The sequence below is a fragment of the Mixophyes fleayi genome, chromosome 1 (assembly GCF_038048845.1).
Source record: "Mixophyes fleayi isolate aMixFle1 chromosome 1, aMixFle1.hap1, whole genome shotgun sequence".
Classification (NCBI taxonomy): domain Eukaryota; kingdom Metazoa; phylum Chordata; class Amphibia; order Anura; family Limnodynastidae; genus Mixophyes; species Mixophyes fleayi.
Window position 1 is genome coordinate 133390551 of NC_134402.1, and position 21263 is coordinate 133411813.

A 21263-nucleotide genomic window follows, 5' to 3' on the forward strand; every position below is an offset into this window, starting at 1 on the left:
AAAACTATAGACAATATTGCTGCTGCAGGTATTTGATAAAAGGCTGTAAATAGCTGGCCTTATTTAGCAATATCTGTAGCTATGAAAACAATAATTGCAATCCACAGTTTGCATTCAAGGCTATAGATCATAGCTGCCTCCCGCATGCCTGTCCTGTTCGTTGGGGAAATGGGTGGGACGGGGGTAATTGCATAATCCTGGCCCCGCCTCCTGCTGTAATTGGACACATTTTGTATGGTTTAGCAGAGGGGTGGGGCCTAATGATGCATTTCACATTGCCACGCCCCCAGGTAGCAGCATGGAGATCTCCCTTCCCGGTCGGGTGATCTCCAAAGTAGGCAAGTATGTTATAGATATTGCTAAGGAAAACCAGTTTCAGTGTTAAATAGCAGCAATATCGTTTTTGTGAGCTCTCAATGGGTAATTTTAGGCAGAAGTCCTATTTCAGGTATCATGAGTTATTTCTATAAATTGTAGTACCCAACTCAATTATTTTAATCGGGCAAATATATTTTTAAGTGGCTATACCTATCTTCAAAAATTAAAAGATAAACAGTAATTGTATGCAAGTATCCAAATGTAAGGGTTCATTTTACTCATGTTTTCAAACCATTTGCTTACGTTGCATAAAGAGGAAAGTGAAGGTTTTCATAGGGATCACTTGTCTCTATGTACATTTAACAGGAATTTATTGTCTGGTCCTACAAAATCACCTTGGTCATCTCCATAATTCATGCATTAACACCATGTGAACACAATAGGCAGTAAAGTGATTGCTCCTTCATGTGGGGTTTACAGGATTCTATTGCACGGTATTCAGGAACAGTATTGTTGTGCGAGGTTAGGAATTCCTTTACTGGATTTACTTCATTTTTATCAATGTGGTTTTGAGCGAAACATATATACGGACAAAGGACCTCATTTGGGATTGGACGCAATTTACACTGAAACCGTAAGTGCAATTTGCACCCCATAACACAGTATTTAGGGACTTAGAATACTTTGCAAATTGAACAAACACACCTCTTTTTCTGCCTTAAGGGTCGACGTGCAAGTGTCTCATGCAGAGCGTCCTGTAAAGCAGATAACTAAATAAAAAAAAATGTAAAGAAAACAAAACAAAAAAATTGTGTCCCCCTTCCCCCCAAACAGCACAAGGGTTGGTTATGCTGTTTGAGAGGTGGTGCATACCTTTTTTTTTTTTTTTTATTTAATTATTTTTTACTACATCAAGGTCTCTTGCACCAGCTGAAACCTAACTGCGATTGCTTTTAACTCAAAATAGCATGTAAAAAGTGTGAACAGGCCCTTACATTGCAAGACTCGCCCACTACCTCCCCCCCGTTCCACCTCTCTAAGTGCAGAGAGGTGCAACGGGGAGATCTGTCTCCGTCGAAGTACAAACTGAGACAGATCTTTGGCCAAAAGTGCTTTTGCGCTGAACAGAAGGACTTGGGTCCGACTATAAATCAGACCCACAGTGTTTAAGTGTAAAGGGGGGTTCTAAACGCTGAGGAACCCTGTGTGAATGAGTCATATTTACAAACAGTAGAAGCTGTACCATGCAAAGCAGCATACTAGATAGTTCACACTTAAAAGCACAATTCACCAGCCATTCTCTTCATCAATAAACAGATTGTTCTAAGAAATTTACAACTGAAGGATAATCCTTATTTTTGATCTTTACTATGGATGACTCATGACAAAAGCAAGAAAACCTCATTTATACAGTAGTAGTAATAACAGGCACTTATCTTCCAGATTTGATCCACTTCTTCCATTTATCACCGCCCACTTCAAAAACCCTTTTAACCACCATTTTCTAGTTACTTTGGGCTGTACGGATGGCAGAAAGCAGACTTTACTATAGAAATGCAGAGCTATACTGTTTGTGTATCGAATGGGAAATGGTGCATGATCCAAGCTGTCCTAACGATTGAAAAGCTTTAGGGTTCAGTTTAAATTAACAATCCCCTAATGCAGAAAAACATAAATACTAACCAAATGCCATTTTAAACTAAATCTGTATCTGAAATAAAGATGGGGGTTAGGGGCATATATAGGGCTATTGGTGGGCAATATGTGGGCTACATAGTAGTGCTATGGAAATAAAAAGGCAAGACCCGCAGGCAAACTAGAGTTCTGCACATCTAATCCACCATTATGCAATGAAAACCAGAAATAAAATGATTATATGTATCTTAATATAAGCAAGTGATTCCCATTATATGTGTGTATGTCGTACTGTATGCTTTATTTAAACCTATTCCATTTTTGTGTGTTATTTTGTATCCAGGATAACATCATTAAAATATAAATATACTGGACTAAGGCTGTTTGACTCCAGGAAAACCTAGGCTTGAAGCCAAATCATTTTTTGTAATATTGCTCTTATTATTGAACTACTGAAGGAAAATTGATCTGGTCACATCTGGTCTCACAAGGGTGTGCGAGTGCAGCCCCAGGTCCCATACAAATTTCTGGGAGCCTCATGGCATGTAACTTCTGGGGCTCCTGCCACTAAAACATTATTGGCATTAAAAAGCCTGTGGCCGCTCAAGCCTGCAGTTAACAGTGTCTGGACTAGTCAGAAAGGTTGGCGTTTGCAGTGCAGCTAAGAGACCAGTTTGTCTGATTAAAAAAATGCAACAAAATCCACCAATATTACTGTAATAATTATACTGTCTTGCCTTTTTATTTCCATAGCACTACTATGTAGCCCACATATTGCCTACCCATAGCCCTATATATGCCCCTAACCCCCAACTTTATTTCAGATACAGATTTAGTTTAAAATGGCATTTGGTTAGTATTTATGTTTTTCTGCATTAGGGGATTGTACTCTAATGTTTTAGTAAACCCTTGACAAGTATATACTGGGGATATTAGATTTAGGTGAGGTGCTCTCATTCACCAATACATATTAGTGAGGGAATATAATGGTTGTATTCCTCACATAAACTACACATAAATCATCTCTTCTTAATGCAGCATCCTCTGTTCTGCCTGCTACATGCATTACAATCTCTTCTGCTTTTTCCATTCTCCACACTGTCCAGCACATGCCGTCTTCCCTGCGTTTTCTCCAACTTTAAATTGTTTTTACTTACCAAGCCTCTGTAGTTATACTTTAAAACAGGGATAATAAATATCACTTACATAAAGGGCAATCATTTCCAAAGGATCTCTCAGTGTCCTAAATGCAAAGAAATACACTTAATTACTCAGGAGCCTGTCACCGCTGCCTAGCCCAGAGCAGAGAGAGGGATGCTGGCTGAGCCAGCTTCAGGCTCTCTCCTGCAGTATAACACCATAGTGAGTTTCTGCTTCTCCACTTTCACTTCAAACAAAGGAAAGGAATCTTTATTCCTAATGTCAGTTATGTATTATGGTTTGCAAAGATAAGTAGAGGGTAGAAAACGTGTATATTAGGGGCACTCTATGATTGTTTATTTATATAAAACATACATTTTAATGATTCATTTAAAACGATAGTAGAGTCCCAAAATAGTACCTTAGTACCACTAGTAGCAAAATAAAAGCAAAATAATAATCAAAATAAATTTATTAAAAAGGCAGAAACAACTGCCTGGCCTCGCTGTGTAATGTGTTTTGCAATTCCCTTAATTATATTATATCTGGGTAATATCGATCATCATGCTGTCCAGGTGTCTGGCATAATAAGCAGATTAACCAAATCAATATAGACACTATTAAAAGTGCAAGAGAGATGAGCTATATCGTTACAAACAGTTCCTATTTGCATGCATATGATGTCATAAATCTAATGCAAATGGATAATATCCTTTCAATACTTTATTGATGGGGAGAGAGACAATTTAATAAAGTGGAATACATAACGTTTGGGACAGAATCAAAACCATCATATTTTCTTTTATAAGATAATTAGGTCTAGATACTCTAATATGATAGGAGTTGGTAGCGTGATTATATTGTATCCCGTTAAACAAGACTGTAATCTCCTTTCTCGCAGAGAATACCAAAGTAGCTACTATCAAATACCACTCCCTAATGAAATTGGTCTAGTGTCCCTCTCAAGGACTACAAACAAATCCCTAACGTGCTGACTATAACCACGCTCCCCTCTAGACGAGGCTGTGGGGTTATGTGATCATGTAGTATCAGACCCCCTCTATTCTATTATGGCCCCTTGATATATTATAGCATATCTCCCTAGTTTATACACATAGCGGCAGCATGAGTCACACATGTAAGCAACACAGCGAGGCGAACGCCGACGCGCGTTTCGCTTACTCGCTTTAACAAGGCAAGCCAAAGAGAGGATTTGACATTTCTTTTATAGGGCAAAAGTGTCACATGATGAATACGTCACTATAGACAGACCAATCAGGGCTCATATATATCGGAGGCCCGATTTTTCGACAGGCAGTTTCAATAACCAATTAATATTAGGCATAGAGGAACCACCCCTTGAATCTGTGTTGTCTGTGGCTTATACTCGTTGTTTACACATACATAATACACAGAGCAATCAGGAATATAACTTGGGTAAAGATATCTCGGCTGTTATTATATCATCTATAGGGGAAAAGCGGGAGAAGGAAGAAGGGAGAACCACAGTAGACTACAGGCTTATTTGATTCATACCTATATTGAAAAAAAATATACAATGCTATCGCTATGATAAGACTTTCATTATTATAAGTGAACACAGATTAACTGTAATGATGTTGCATTTCCAATAAGGTAAGTGTAAACCAATAAGTGAATAACAGGATTGCCTGCAAATAAATATATTCTGTGATAACATCTCATGCCTCGTTATTACTGACATCTGTCTATTATAATATAAAAAGCTGTGACACATTATAAAGAAAAAATGTGAATACTCAAAAAAGTTTTTAGATTTAGCTAGTGAATAACTGTGTTAAGAGATGTTGCATTTAGCAGCATCATTTAAATAAAAGAAGACATACATCATAAAATGGATGTATGATAAAAGTGAAGTAAAGTTGATTCCATTAGGTCACCATACCTAATATGTCAATATAGAGTGTTGAAATTAGGTATGAATCTATTATATTACAGATTAATAGAATAAAAAAGATCTAAAGAACTAAGAGAAAGACTGGTACAAAGGGGCTATAGTAAGAAAAGTATACAAAGGGCCTCTCAGGAAGCAAACCATAAAGACAGAGATTCCTTAATTTTTCCAACATCCAAACCTATTTTGAAAGAGAAAACAAGAACGATAGGTACTTTCTGTCCAGAATGGAAGAATATATTGAATATCTTTCAAAAGCATTGGCATGTGCTATTACTGGATCATGATCTCAGAAAAAATCTTTTCCCCTATAGATGATATAATAACAGCCGAGATATCTTTACCCAAGTTATATTCCTGATTGCTCTGTGTATTATGTATGTGTAAACAACGAGTATAAGCCATAGACAACACAGATTCAAGGGGTGGTTCCTCTATGCCTAATATTAATTGGTTATTGAAACTGCCTGTCGAAAAATCGGGCCTCCGATATATATGAGCCCTGATTGGTCTGTCTATAGTGACGTATTCATCATGTGACACTTTTGCCCTATAAAAGAAATGTCAAATCCTCTCTTTGGCTTGCCTTGTTAAAGCGAGTAAGCGAAATGCGCGTCGGCGTTCGCCTCGCTGTGTTGCTTACATGTGTGACTCATGCTGCCGCTATGTGTATAAACTAGGGAGATATGCTATAATATATCAAGGGGCCATAATAGAATAGAGGGGGTCTGATACTACATGATCACATAACCCCACAGCCTCGTCTAGAGGGGAGCGTGGTTATAGTCAGCACGTTAGGGATTTGTTTGTAGTCCTTGAGAGGGACACTAGACCAATTTCATTAGGGAGTGGTATTTGATAGTAGCTACTTTGGTATTCTCTGCGAGAAAGGAGATTACAGTCTTGTTTAACGGGATACAATATAATCACGCTACCAACTCCTATCATATTAGAGTATCTAGACCTAATTATCTTATAAAAGAAAATATGATGGTTTTGATTCTGTCCCAAACGTTATGTATTCAACTTTATTAAATTGTCTCTCTCCCCATCAATAAAGTATTGAAAGGATATTATCCATTTGCATTAGATTTATGACATCATATGCATGCAAATAGGAACTGTTTGTAACGATATAGCTCATCTCTCTTGCACTTTTAATAGTGTCTATATTGATTTGGTTAATCTGCTTATTATGCCAGACACCTGGACAGCATGATGATCGATATTACCCAGATATAATATAATTAAGGGAATTGCAAAACACATTACACAGCGAGGCCAGGCAGTTGTTTCTGCCTTTTTAATAAATTTATTTTGATTATTATTTTGGTTTTATTTTGCTACTAGTGGTACTAAGGTACTATTTTGGGACTCTACTATCATTTTAAATGAATCATTAAAATGTATGTTTTATATAAATAAACAATCATAGAGTGCCCCTAATATACACGTTTTCTACCCTCTACTTATCTTTGCGAATATTAGCCTAACGTGTGTAGGGTGCACCAACCCAGTCATATGATAACAAATATTACAATAATAGACTGGGCATATGATTATCTGGTGCGTCGGTATATCTCTTTCTGAATATGTATTATGGTTTGTTATGCAAATATCGACTACCTTAGATCCTCTTGGTTTCTGAGTAACTACACTGAACCACCTGAAAAGAAGGAAGTAATGGTGAAGTTGTGCACACACTTGTGGAGGGAGGAGGTGAAGGTTAACATGCTGTGTTAACAGTACAACCCAGCCCAAAAGAGGAGATTGTGATGAAGCCACAAACGCACAGCTATTGTCTTATATTGGAGCACCTGGAGGAAGACAAGGAAAACATGGGGAGAACATACAAATTCCATATAATTATTGCCCTGAATGGAATTGATCCCATGGCATCAGTGCTGTGAGGCAGCAATACTAAACACTATGGATTTCATTTAGAGTCGGACACAAAGTCCGTCTAAGAAGTGTAGGAGTGGGAGTGTGCCGCAGCTTAGTAGGGTATTAGGAGTGGCAAGCAACCCCAGTCGCGTCCCACTCGTAATACCCTACCGAGCTGCGAGCAGTTCCTAGCTAACCGATTGCGCCACCTAATTCCTGCCGCACAGCTTAAGCCCTTTTTTGACGTGTGTTGCGTCTGCGCCTCACTGTGACTAGGATGTATATACATGGTCACGCCTTCACAATTCCGCGTTCCTTCCATTCTCTCATAGTGAGCCGCAAGCAAGCAAGCGTTAACTGCGTCCAAGATGTAGGCGGATATGGTGCTTTCTGCACATGCGTGATAGTGTTTTTTTGTTGGATGCGCTTAAAACGGACTTTGCATCCCACTCTAAATGAGGTCCTATGACGCCAGTGATTTATGGTAAGAAAAAACAAAACAAAAAGAAAACCTAAAAAAAAATGTGGCAACTTTAATTTGCAACTTTCCTGAGCACCAAATCAGTGTTGCATTAATGTGACATTTACCCCATAAAGGAACAGACTTACAAACAAGATTCAGGTTAAGGCACATAGTGAAAAGTGGGTAGGGCTGCTTCACAGAATTCTAGAAGATTTCAAAGTATTTCACTAAGTTATGTACGATGACAAGAGATTCAATACTGAACACTTGTCAAAATAGTTCAAGTCTAGCAAATGGTATCATGAAATATAGCAAACACAGTATACAAACCAATGCAGCAAACTGTTTAATTAGACAAACGGCATTCTTCTGCAAATAAATATTTGTATTTGGAAATATAGAAGGGTGTTATTTCACATTAAATTATGTGGCGACAGTAAGGAAGCAGATTAAAAAAAGGTGAGGAATTATTTTCCAGGACAATGTAGCATTACATGCATAAAGCGACAAAAATACACCTTGTTCAGGCAACACACTATAAATTCTGATACTTTGAACCTACCTCAAGGAAATAGAACTATGAAAATAGTGATCTCTCTCTTAGAAACTGAGTAAAGCATTTAAGCATGTTCTACTACATCAAGGTATATTGGGGTCTATTTATCAAAACAGTGCAGTGACAATCATTATGCATTGCTGCACATCTCTGCCATGCATAATGAATCACCATTATAATTTACCATGCCGGGGCTGTCTGGGGGCCCTGGCGAAGTTCCCCCTGCAGCATGAACTGTTTTTACTAGGCAGCCGGTGAATGAATTGCTATGTGCATAGCACTTCCACACTTGAAGGATCCTGCGATGTCGGAGAGACTTCAGCTGGATCCCATTGAAAATGACAGATTACCTTGCTGCGAAAAGCAGAACTTTTCAAAGCTTAACAATTTGCAGAACTTCACGGTCCCCATATTGGTCTATGGGGACTGTTTTCAGGTTTATCCTGTCATAAACCGTTAAATAAATTCTGTAATTTTACGGAGAATCCTGCTGTTGTCTCCATTTTAATAATTAGACCCCATAATGTGAGTCACAAGCAATTTCTCAGAATTTTAATGAACTATGGATGTCTTGGTGAGGGGGCACTCTTAATTTGGATTTTTAATGTATTTGTTAATGAGTGTCTATGAGGTACAACGATCAGTTATTTAAAAAACTCCTAATTGTAACTTACAATAATTTTTACTAAACCTCACAAACCTATACAATAGGTGAGCCCCCCCTCCTGTGTTCTGTCTGCAATTTAATGAGCAGACTGTCAGTCCACATAGCTAGTGTTAAGAAAACTAATCCTATGCGAGTTTATTGAGAGCATTGATAATCTGTTATGTTTAGCAAGCAAATAATACTGACAATTTCTGTAGAAAATCAGAACTAGGGTAAAAGCTGTAACAGAAATGACAAGCCAGGTGCTTGTGTTCAGTTTTAATATTCATTGAAGTGTGTTGTATAAACGATGTGTTCATTCAGCAGGCTTCTGGGTGGATGACTCAATAGTTTCTAGAGTGTGTGATTTCAGGCAGACTCCGTCCTCTGTGACGTCTGCCTGCATGGATTATTTTCCAGCAGTCAGCATAGACTTCCTGCAATCCTATTGGTGTTCTGTGTGTCAGCAGACATCAGAAGATAACAGTCATTGGTTATACAATTACAACGGCTACAGCTGCAAGCCCGCACTATGCAGACAGGCGAGGCAGGCGAAGAATAGAACGTCCACTCACATTCCTATTACCATTCTAATAAATTCCAACACAGACTTAACTAGTCAAGAAAACTTTAACTACACACCCCTTGTAAACAACCAGTATGGTAACATATATTCACACTGGCATCAGAGAAAGGTCTGCCATATAATCCCTCTATACTGCACCACCACCTTTGTATTAGTAGATATCTGAAAGTAGATTTTGCAAGAAAAAGGTATAAATCACAAATACTTCTTTAACCATGTGAACAAGTTTTTCATTTGAATTGGGAGATGCAAGCAGACATGTTTAAAAAAATATTCATTTTGCACAACACAAATTTAATGCTGAGTTCAGCCATTTAAGTTATACATTTACCAAGTTCAAACATATAAAATAGTGTATTTAAAGAGTACATTAACCTATTGTATGTACAATATGTACAAGTTTTGAATGGTGCAATATATAGATATACATTGCAGTGCATTGCAAGTGTTATCTGGGGCTTTCCAGACCAACAAATATATGGACTATAATGAACAGTTCCAGTATACTATTCCACATCCATTGGAGTTTTTCTGTTAAAACACACCTTTGTACACACCTATAAAATTGCACCTGTCACCATGAATTAACACATGTACTGTTCAGGTATTTTATTTTATGTATATATCAGTCATCTCCCTTTCCTTCTTGATACCACTAACACCTGTTTGCAAATGAAAAGGAAGCATGCTTGTCAGTACAATAAAAATTAGGATGACCTCGTCACTGTGCTTTGGGATGAAGATATAAAAGAATTATAAAAAATAAAGTTGATGTTGTAATATGGTCCTCTTTAAAAGAACCAGCACAGTTTTATGGGCTGCTGACAGGCTCATATTAATCTCTTTTTAAACATTGCATTTTGGTGCAAAATTGGGGCAAATAAAGTCAATTTTATTGTGAAACCTCTTCAGCTAAAAGCTTTTTAGCTCATACTTTTAAGTAACACAGATCTCTTCCCACTTTGTGAAACACAGCAAACCAATCAGCATTTATCTTTTATGGGCCTCATTTAAAGTCGGACGCAAAGTCCGTTTTAGGCGCAAAGACCCAAAAAAAAAATCAGGCATGTGCAGCAAGCACCATATCCGCCTGCATCTTGGATGCAATTAACACTTGCGACAGCTTGCGGATCACTAAGAGAGAAAGAGCAGAACACAGAATTGTGAAGGCATGACCATGTAAGTAAATCCTAGACACAGTGAGGCGCAGACGCAACACACGTCAAAACAGGGCTAAAGCTGTGCGGCAGGAATTAGGTGTCGCAAGCGGTTAGCTAGCTGCACAAACTGCTCGCAGCTTGGTGGGGTATTACGAGTGGGACGCAAATGGGGTTGCTTGCTACTCGTAATACCCTACCAAGCTGTGGCACACTCCCACTCCTCCACATCTTAAACTGACTTTTAATCCGACTCTAAATGTGGTCCTATATGTCTAGAGGAAGTGTCTGATTGGGTGCTATTGTTTGGTGCAAATTTTCTCCAAAATGCAATGTTAGCCCTACTGAACTCACATGCACTCTAGGTAAGAACGATAGTTGTGGACAAAAGTTTTAGCCGATACCACATTTCTTTAAAGATCTTCCATCTTCACAAATTCATGCATTCAGGTTTATAAGATTAGGTGGGCTCTAACACACCTAAATATAAATGTCTATTACAACCAGTTTTATTCCAAGTAAGTGCAGAACAGATGCTTGCATATTTGGAGTCATTGGTCTATAAGGGAAAAAGTACTGTATGTGCACCATGGCTTTCCAGAACTCAAAATGGAAATGGAAATGAAAAATATAGAAAAACACATGCAAATCTGTCTAGCATTATGCACACTTTAGAACATTACTTTAGAAAATCTGGAAAGGTTAGGCTAAATCATAGTCATTTACAGTAAGGCATTTACCTTTCGGTTACTAGAAATAGTACTGTATTACAACATTTTGGGCGGTCCTTTTGCAGTTAAGTGAAGGTATTAGTGTGCACTGTTGTGCTTCTTCTTATAGGGAAATATAATCCCTTATACTGTATGTCACATTTCCTCATGTCTCTTTTCGGTCTACCCGGAAAAAAATAGGGATATCAGGTTTGGATGTTTTATATGAACCTTAGGGATACATCCATGCTGACATTTTTTCAGCCATTCCGGAGTGAATGGGAGGGAGTAGGAACAAGACAAATGCAGTTTGCTTAAATGTTTTGGTTCCAATGCCCAATGTCCTAGACTTTCAGCAGTGTGTGGTTATAATTTGAACTTATCATGCCTTAATTAATGCTTTTTGTTTTTAAGGTTTACAGGGCTAAATAATGGAAATACCATTCCTTCCAGACCAACACATATCCCTTCAGTAATTCAGAACATAAATTGTCCACGGAATCTGGAACTCCTGCCAGTTACCCAAGAAGATCTGGATAATATCATAAACTGAATAATGTTAATATTGCTCACTTTACTCGTCGTTTTAGTGCAGATGTGGATGGAGAGCTACAGCGGATTCAGAACTAGTAGTATAGGAGCAAAAATACATGTTGTACAGCAGTGGCGAGTTGTACACACCGTGAGAGGAAGCAGAAAGTCATTACATGGCCATAAGACTATATAAGTATCAACACAAGTGGGTCTATTTATTAAAACAGTGCAGTGACAAATCGCAGTGATGCACAATGAAGCACCACTGTAATTTAACAGACCGAGACACCTTGAGAAATCCACCACCAAAAATGGTGGTTCACTAACTAAAAGTATAAATATCACTTCAATCACTAACTACATAGCAAAAAAAGACCCACTACAAGTCATACGTAACTGTACATGTAGAAGCCATGTATGCAGGGTTCTACCACAACACTAAGCATAGATCCTCATGCAGACTACCAGCAATGAATGACCTGTGTGCTGAATCAATGTGTTTGAATTTACAAGTTATCTAATTCAGCTCAGACTAACATTTCAAATAGCTAGTTTATGAAATGGGGAAACAAGGACATGATTTTTTATGTAATTTCTGCAGCCTATATAGGTCATTCCACTTCTCTTAAAATATGCCAATTATCTATCTTTATTTAGAAAGTACTCTTACTGCAAATGGAAAACGCTTGAGGGTTATTTACCAACATTGCTCAAAGGTGGGTAAACATTGCATTTAGGGGTACATTTTGCACTAAGCCATAGCAACCAATCAGATGCTTTCATTGTCTAACTTTTGATAGATAAAAGCTAATTACCGATTGATGGTTTGGTTTGGTGCTAATTTGTATTAAAGGCAATTTTAATTAATAACCCTCTGCGTTTCTTTTAGATTGTATGACATTTTGGGATTGCTGTCTCACTTTAACAAGAACGGATGTTAAGGTACTTTGTATAATGCATACCTGCCATTAGTCACAGGATTTCTTGCATACATGTAACTGTACTCTGAGAACTCAGATTCTGGAGTTTATATATGCATTTCTCATGCACAGGTTTGTGTTATAATCCTCTATACAGTATTTATTTCCATTGTCAACCCCAGCTCACAGCTGCTACAACTAATGGCTTATTGAAGCATGGAAGTGTGACAGCCTTTCACACTTCCAACAACCTCTGGTCATCTTCTGCAGGATGGTGCAGCAAAGTGAGAGTGGCAGAGTCTAGGGCAGGCTTGGCTAAACTGTAACACTCCAGGTGTTGTGAAACTACAAGCCCCAGCATGCTTTGCCAATATACAGTAGCTTCTTGCTGGAAGGGTATGCTGGGACTTGTAGTTTCACAACACCTGGAGTGCCACAGGTTAGCCAATGCCTAGTCTAGGAGCTGAAGCCAAATTGAGTGAAGGACATTGTTGGTATTAATGTTGGTATTAATGTTGGCAAAGCAGGTATAGTGGGTACTGCCGTTATAACTGTTGATATAAACATGTGCACAACAGATTAAGGATAATGATGGTGAATTCAAGTATTACAGTTATCGCCACAGGTCATAATAGGCGCCACCGATGGTCAAATGTCTTTCAATTTAGGTTATAATGATGGGTCCCTGCTGGATTAACAGTTTTACCCAGTAGGCTGAAAACAATGGATACTGCACTGGGGGTTTTTGGGTTGTTGTTTTTTTTTTTTAAAGGAGCTTGTTTTGAATTTTTACAAATAATAAAACCAAAACAATAATGGATTACTCACACTTTAGCCAATTTATACACCCATCAGAGCCACCATCAGAGCCAATCAATTGCCTAACAAAATACACATTCAACAGTTTCACATGTATTGCATAGTAATGGTACAGTGTACACTAATTCAGGCATAGCCAAGTTTTAGCACTAGTGTTCATTTGTTGATTCAATTAGCCACAATGTTCCGTAGTAGCCTTGCACGGTGTGTTTATCTGCACAAACCTGTAAATTATGGTACTAAAAACTTTGCTCGCTAAACATCACAGGGAAACACAATGCACGGTGCTACTATGGCACCTCACAGCTAATTGAATAGGCTCTGTAAAATTAATATTTTGTAGAACCTGTTGGTGCAACCTGCATTCACGTTTGCTCATTTAGAATTTGTAATGGCATCATTAATACTTTCTATCCACTGATGGCGCGTCTGAGTACTTCCACTATAGTACTACACCCTGTTTTGTTTCTTTATAGCTTGACTTATTGTCACTACATTCAATCACTCATTCATTCTTTAATCCATTCTATTCACATATTTTGGGTTGTGCTATTTGTAAGTCAGCACTTTCCTCCTTATTTCTTTTCATTTTTGCACAATGAGGCAGCATATATTGTTAACATAGTTTTCTGTTTTTAATCTAAGTTTTATAGTATCTATTTGTCCTCATTGTTTGTGCCTCAAAAAAATTCTATTTTCTACTCCTATTTTGTGCTGAGGTTCTGTAGTGAGTGTTTCTTGTTTTGTTTGCTTTAGGCTACTATAGTTTGATATACACTCAGGGGCATGCACATAATTTATAGAGGAGAATTAAATTATGAGTGCAAATTCTTGTATTGTGGTATTTAAAACAGAGCTGATATTTGCCCGCAAAATGTTTTAGTACCCGAACATATTATGTGGCTGTGACAGAACTTCAGAAATAAATTGCCCCCTTATGTCCCACCAATATATTTTTTGTGGCTACTGCTAGTAATCAAACAAAGGGTGTTTATAAAGGTGGTCACTCATAAAACTAATACACTCTGTACAAATGCCACAATTTTGAGGCAGGTCCTAAGCACTTCTGCCTCACAGCACTGGGGTCATGTGTTCAATTCCCAACCATGGCCTTATCTGTGAGGAGTTTGTATGTTCTCCCCGTGTTTGCGTGGGTTTCCTCCGGGTGCTCCGGTTTCCTCCCACACTCCAAAAACATACTGGTAGGTTAATTGGCTGCTATTAAAGTGCCCTTAGTCTCTCTCAGTCTGTGTGTGTGTGTGTGTGTGTGTGTTAGGGAATTTAGACTGTAATCTTCAATGGGGCAGGGACTGATGTGAGCGAGTTCTCTGTACAACGGTGCGGAATTAGTGGCGCTATATAAATGATACAGGTTCTGCAGAACATTTGAAACGTAGATCAAATTCCTGCGATATGAAAACGTGTAAAGTATATCTTATAAATAAACAGATTGCATGAAACGATCCTTGAATTTACTGAACCTGAAATAAATGAGTCTTCTAACCTCCTACCATTCGCCATCCTGTATATATTAATCTTTACATAAATGTCTCTCTATATATCTCTTAAACAAGCTAGGCACCTGCAGAACATCTTTCACGGGCATCAATTCAGCCAAGATGGGTAGGAAGAAAATTGCCCTAAAAGCATGGCTCAGGGGTAAATGCAGTACCTAAAACAAGCAATGTCAATTAACACTTAACATAGCAAAAGTAACAAAATGATCAAAAAATAAGTGCTCAACGTACTTCACTCAGAACATAAAATCATGAAGCCACATTAAGTGATGGTATTTGGGATTACCCCATAACAGAGTTTTAAGGGACTTATTTGGCTCAGATGTTTTATTTACTGGAACTAAGCATAGGTTATAATGGGGAATGATGGGCATTGCATATTGTATTAATGATGGGCACTGATATTTACAATATTTGAGAATAACATGGAGAGCTATGTAGCATGGTAACCATGCACTCTATCTCTCTCTCTACTAAGCCACACCAATTAGTTTGCACAGTCTCACTACCTGCAATAATGTCCCTGGAAATCATTCCTAATGTTGGCATCGAAGCCTAATCCAAGAGATTTGGAGAAAACTTGATTATTTGCACGTCCACATATAACATGCTTCTGCAGAGACTTGGATTAAAAGCTGCAGATATTCATTATCTCTACATATAAATAATCTGTATAGCAGGCTATGCACTCAGGGGATATTAGTTCCTTTTAATTGAAAAAAACGGTTTACCAAAAGACACGGTACATGGTAATTACCCAAAGGAATTATATACAGTGAAATGGCTACAGAGAAATTCATTCACTAGATGACTAACTCAGGAAGTCAACATAGAGTACAGTCAAGTCCAAGGTTGAACAAATTCACTGTTGGACACCAATTCTAGAAATTCTTTGCCAGATCTGAGGCAGGAACATATGTGTTCCACAGTTAATGTCTATAGGGCTATGCCATGGTGCCAAATTATAGGGCTTTGTGTGGCATTCACTGGATGATTAACCCAGCTTTAACAAAAAATAAAACTATAGATTTTTTTATCCAAATTTTAACTGGGGTGCCCAAACTGATTTTTGTTGTTGCAAGAATAGAACGAGCTGCATTCATGATCAGAGCTAGCTATCTGCAAAAATATAATTTTTTGCCTAATGTATTCTATAATCAGGATAAATGTTTACTCTGAATCAAACTGTGGTGACCATATGGGGAAATGTTTGAATCATACAATATATGGCTAAATGGTTAGCACTTCTACCTTACAGCACTGGGGTCATGAGTTTAATTCCCGACCATGTCCTTATCTGTGAGGAGTTTGTATGTTCTCCCTGTGTTTGCGTGGGTTTCCTCCGGGTGCTCTGGTTTTCTCCCACACTCCAAAAACATACTAGTAGGTTAATTGGTTTCTAACAAATTGACCCTTGTCTGTTTGTGTGTATGTTAGGGAATTTAGACTGTAAGCCCCAATGGGGCAGGGACTGATGTGAGCGAGTTCTCTGTACAGCGCTGCAGAATTAGTGGTGCTATATAAATAAATGGGGATGATGATGATGAATATATTCCCATATATCATATAATTAAGGCCAAGAGAAATGAAGAAATTGATAACAGTTATTTCCATACTTTATCGCTTTTCCTCCGTCACACCAAAGTAATTCTGAAGTCATACCCCTATATTCAGCACTCTGATATAAGAATTGCTTGGGTGTAACAGAGTAGAGTATTCCCGATTCACTTTTGTTTATTCCTGATTGAGTGTATCATTACTTTACAACACTGCAGTTTCCTGCTCAGAAAATTGTGGTGTTCTAAATCATTCAGCTGACATTACCCAAAGCAAAAGGCTTTCATTCTTCCACCTAACATCAGTTTGCAGTTAAAATTGCAAACTTAAAATTTCATAAAAACATCAGACTGTAAGGTGAATAAACTAAATTAAATCTGTATATCAACAACTGAATTAGCAGATAAACTTGATGGATTTGAAGTCTTTCCCCCTGGTGAATTGTGACATTTACCTGTACATTTCTTGCACATGGGCGGTTGGACTATTTGATGGCTTGCGTGTTATTTCTACTAATTGAATAAGGGAGATAAAACCAAAATAAAACTAGAGATCATGAGAGAAAGGCTTTAAAGTTTTCCACGGGACAATATTACATATAGGAACCACAAACCACACACAGATTCAAGCGTCCACCTGTTGCATTAAACTGAAATTCTAAGTTTCATTTTTTAGTAATTAATACAACACTAAAATACATGAATATATTTTAAACATTCAAGACATAAGGGATTTCTTGGTAGAAATGTATATACATTAAAGGATACGTTTTCAAACAATATATAGTACTTGGAAAACATTTGTCAGTATAAGTGACACATGTTGAGAAACTTAGAAAAAATAAGTGTATGGTACGTACTTACTGTGTGTTACCTTCCACTGTGTTCAATGGAAGCAGAGGACCACATCAGAACTTGTCACAATAGTGATCAAATACTGGTGAACCATGGATGCAGCTTGCTGCAGCTACATTCGGACAGTCGTTTGAAATGTCATGAATATAGTTAAAGTACTTGGCATTGTTATCATGTGTTAAAGCACCAACGCTGCATCCACCTGCTGTTGAACATAGTATAATGCTTCACATGCTGTCAAACTACCAACCAGTAAGTACCCTAAAGTGAAATAATCATAGAAACATAGAATTTGATGGCAGATAAGAACCGCTTGGCCCATCTAGTCTGCCCATTTTTTAACTTATGGTAACCTCAAACCCTATTTGATGCTTTATTCTTTATAAGGATATCCTTGTCTATCCCAAGCATGTTTAAATTGCTCTACTGTATTAGCCTCTACCACCTCTGATGGGAGGCTATTCCACTTATCCACTACCCTTTCTGTGAAGTAGTTTTTCTCTCAAATTTCTTCTGAACCGACTTCCCTCCAGTTTTAGCGCAGGTCCTTGTGTTCTAATATTCCTCTTCCTTTGAAGAATGTTTCCCTTCTGTACCTTGTAAAAACCCTTCATATATTTGAAAGTTTCTGATATTTTGTTTATTAGCACAAAGATGTTTCTAGAAGCCTTCGGTCACCATATCAAACACTGAAAGCCGCCAGGAATGCTAATGACTACAGTAAAACTACAAATGTGGAAATGGGTATAGATATACTGTGGTCAAAGTGTAATTTTAGAAGTGGCGGTATAGAACATTGAAGTGAATGTGGTAGTTTTACTTAAAAGAGCAGTAGAATTGTCTGTATGGTATACTACAGTACACCAACCAACTTTGACCACTGTAATACACACACACACACATATATATTATATATATATATATATATATATATATATATATATATATATATATATATACATATATATATATATACACATATATACACCCACACACATTTTCGAAGATGCCAATGAAGGATGATGGTGTGTGTGTGTGTATATATATATATATATATATATATATATATATATATGTATACTGTATACATATATATTAATTTTACAGTAATTATTACAGAATCTATCAGCAGACCACTGCTGTCCCTTAAACCCACATCCTGCCCATGCAGCATACTATGCAAACATGGTTGTCCTATCTACAATCTATTCTCTTGTTAAGCAGCATCATTTTTGGCATTGCAGATGAATAAACTGTTGTGATAAGTAAATTCTAGCCTGCTGGTTTCTGCCAAAAGTTCCCTGCATGCAAATATTCCCGAAATAAAAACTTTCAATTGAATAGGCACAGAGTGGAACCGGCTCAATTAATGAGTGAACTACGATGACATTACTCAACCTAGTGAGAATATGAAAAGCCAGCAACTACTGGAGAAAGCTGAGCATCTTATTCTTTTGTCACAGACCATTAGATGAACATGAACACGTGCTGCATGTCTGCATGCACAGCCCTCGCAGCACAGGACTTGGGAATAGCAGGAGGAAGGACAAATCAAAGACTATACGAAGCATCACTGCCTACACTTACAGTCACCGACACTCTATGGGCTAGATTTACTAAGCTGCGGGTTTGAAAAAGTGGGGATGTTGCCTATAGCAACCAATCAGATTCTAGCTTTCATTTATTTAGTACATTCTACAAAATGACAGCTAGAATCTGATTGGTTGCTATAGGCAACATCCCCACTTTTTCAAACCCGCAGCTTAGTAAATCTGGCCCTATGACTTTTTCTGCATACCTGGAAAAACAAGCTGTCTATAGAGTACAGCAAAATAATATACACACAACGGACCAACAAAATACAGGAGCATTTCTACAATAATTTAGCCATGAAGGTTAAAACTGCTATTCATTAAACGCAGGCCACACCCCCACACCACACACTTGTTAGCCCTAATTAATAGAATCGGTCTCGGCCATGGTCAGCACTTGGGGGCCACGCTGGACATAGTGATTTGCAGCACCTGACATAAACGTTGCCACAAAATACTGAAATTTTATACATTCATCATTATCATACATAATACAAATGTTTGTGAAGGTGCATATATGTCACAAAAGACTAAGTTCATTAAGTAATTGTTGTTGTTTTTTTGCTTCTGTTATGGCAGTTTAGTGGTTAATGGCATGAGCTTATTACAGCTTAGGCCCTCTCATTCTGTATGAACCTCCTGCTAGCAGTCCCCTAGCCTGCGGGTAAACTAGGTACTGGGCTGCTGGCTGCAAGTGGCCACATAGCAGTAAGGCTATCAGAAGATGCATGTTCACAGCATACAGTGCAGAAACATAGTGCTTCCATTCATTGTATAAACAGCAGGGCCCCTGGTACACCAATGTGCAACTGGCACCCTTCAGCTGCCAGAAAGGCCTGCTATGGATAGAGTTAACATTCACAAATGAATTAATTCAGGCTTTATTGTCCCCACAGCATACGCAATACAGATAGAATATACATGTGGTCTACAGTGTGAAATTTGCATTTCATGGGAAGGGACATCATTGCATCTCACTCCTACATGAGGCATTTGAATGAATGTGTGCAGGAGATCGCTCACATACTGCCGATCCCGAGCACCCAGAAACAAGAAACATACTAATACATGGCAATCAGCCTGCACCTACCAGTTCTCTTGCATCCACTGAATCGCTTCATTTTCGTTAAATTGCTTCTCGAATTCATATTCTTGCAAAGTCAACACTGACATGTTCATTGGGGCGACCTGCTGTGTGATACCTGGTGAGGAGAATGGACTCGATCCCTCCTGTCCCTTATCTGTGTGTCTCTCACACACAGCTCCTTATTAATCCCCTTGCTTGGGTGTCTGTGTGCCTCTAACTGTACCCTTGATTTAGCATTGCCCTATCCTCCTCTCGGGTCACAGGCTCTCCTCCTCCTTTCTTCTGCATCCACCCTGACAGCACTGCAGCGCTGCGGTCCTAAAGCCTCCTCATATCTGTACAAGATCACCTGACACTCATACATCTATATGTGCAATTCTCACCATAAAACATCACATGTTAGTTAGGCAATAAGTGATTGATTTCAGTTAAGATTAGGTAATTTTATCAAAATAGGACAACATATAACTTGTAGACTGGGACCTTTTGTTGAAAAAAATATAGACACTGGTTTCACTCAAAGTAACCCCATTACAAAATTATTGTATATTCTTTTTTCATAATGAAAACTCTATTTTCTTAAACCAGCCTTGACAGTTAATAGCAAAATATTCACTGACCTGCTCCTTTCTTTTAGTGAAGTCTGGGGAATATTCACTGACCTGCTCCTTTCTTTTAGTGAAGTCTGGGGAGCTGCACAATGAAGTTGTGACTTATGTACTGATCTAGTAATGTAGTGGGGTACAGGTGTGGAGGGAGCGTATATGACTGGTGTAGTAATGTATTGGGGTACAGGTGTGGGGGGAGCGTATATGACTGATGTAGTAATAATGTAATGGGTTACAGGTGTGGGGGGAGCGTATATGACTGATGTAGTAATGTAGTGGGGTACAGGTGTGGGGGAGCATATATGCAAAGGATTTAGCGTTTGGGATTAGAGGATGTGGGAGAAATAGGGGTGTTTTTTGGGGAGAAATGCAAGTTTTTTTACTGATATTTCTGCATTGACATGGTGTATAAAACAGCTGTCATTCCACAGTAATCGTCCGTCATTCCATGTCATTCCACATGTAAAACATGACCAAGTACCTTAGAAATAACTGTGTAGAAGATATACTTAAGAAGTATAAGATTTTTAAAAATATACATCAAATTTCAATTTGCTATCCTAGAATTCTATTGGCATTCCTTTTAGCAGACTGAAGCTGTCATTACTTTTAGTAAGTCCCGTAAGAAGTGGGATAAAAGCTGCAATCTCCACATGTTCAGTCTTGTAATGGTCCATGTGGCTGTACTTCCTGCCTGAACCCTCTCCCCTGCAGACTCACACAGAGTTGTGAGATGAACAATGGACC

The 21263-nt window shown here is 38.1% G+C and overlaps 1 protein-coding gene across 1 annotated transcript in view; it reads right to left on the minus strand.

The window, feature by feature from the left end:
• The window catches only part of ELOVL6 (ELOVL fatty acid elongase 6), a 70981-nt gene extending 50765 nt beyond the window's left edge, over positions 1-20216 (minus strand). The window contains exon 1 of the mRNA XM_075200631.1: positions 19912-20216. Within this exon, the coding sequence (XP_075056732.1) occupies positions 19912-20000 (89 nt within the window). The 5' untranslated portion in view covers positions 20001-20216. The remainder of the gene's footprint in view (positions 1-19911) is intronic.
• Positions 20217-21263: the final 1047 nt, after the last annotated feature.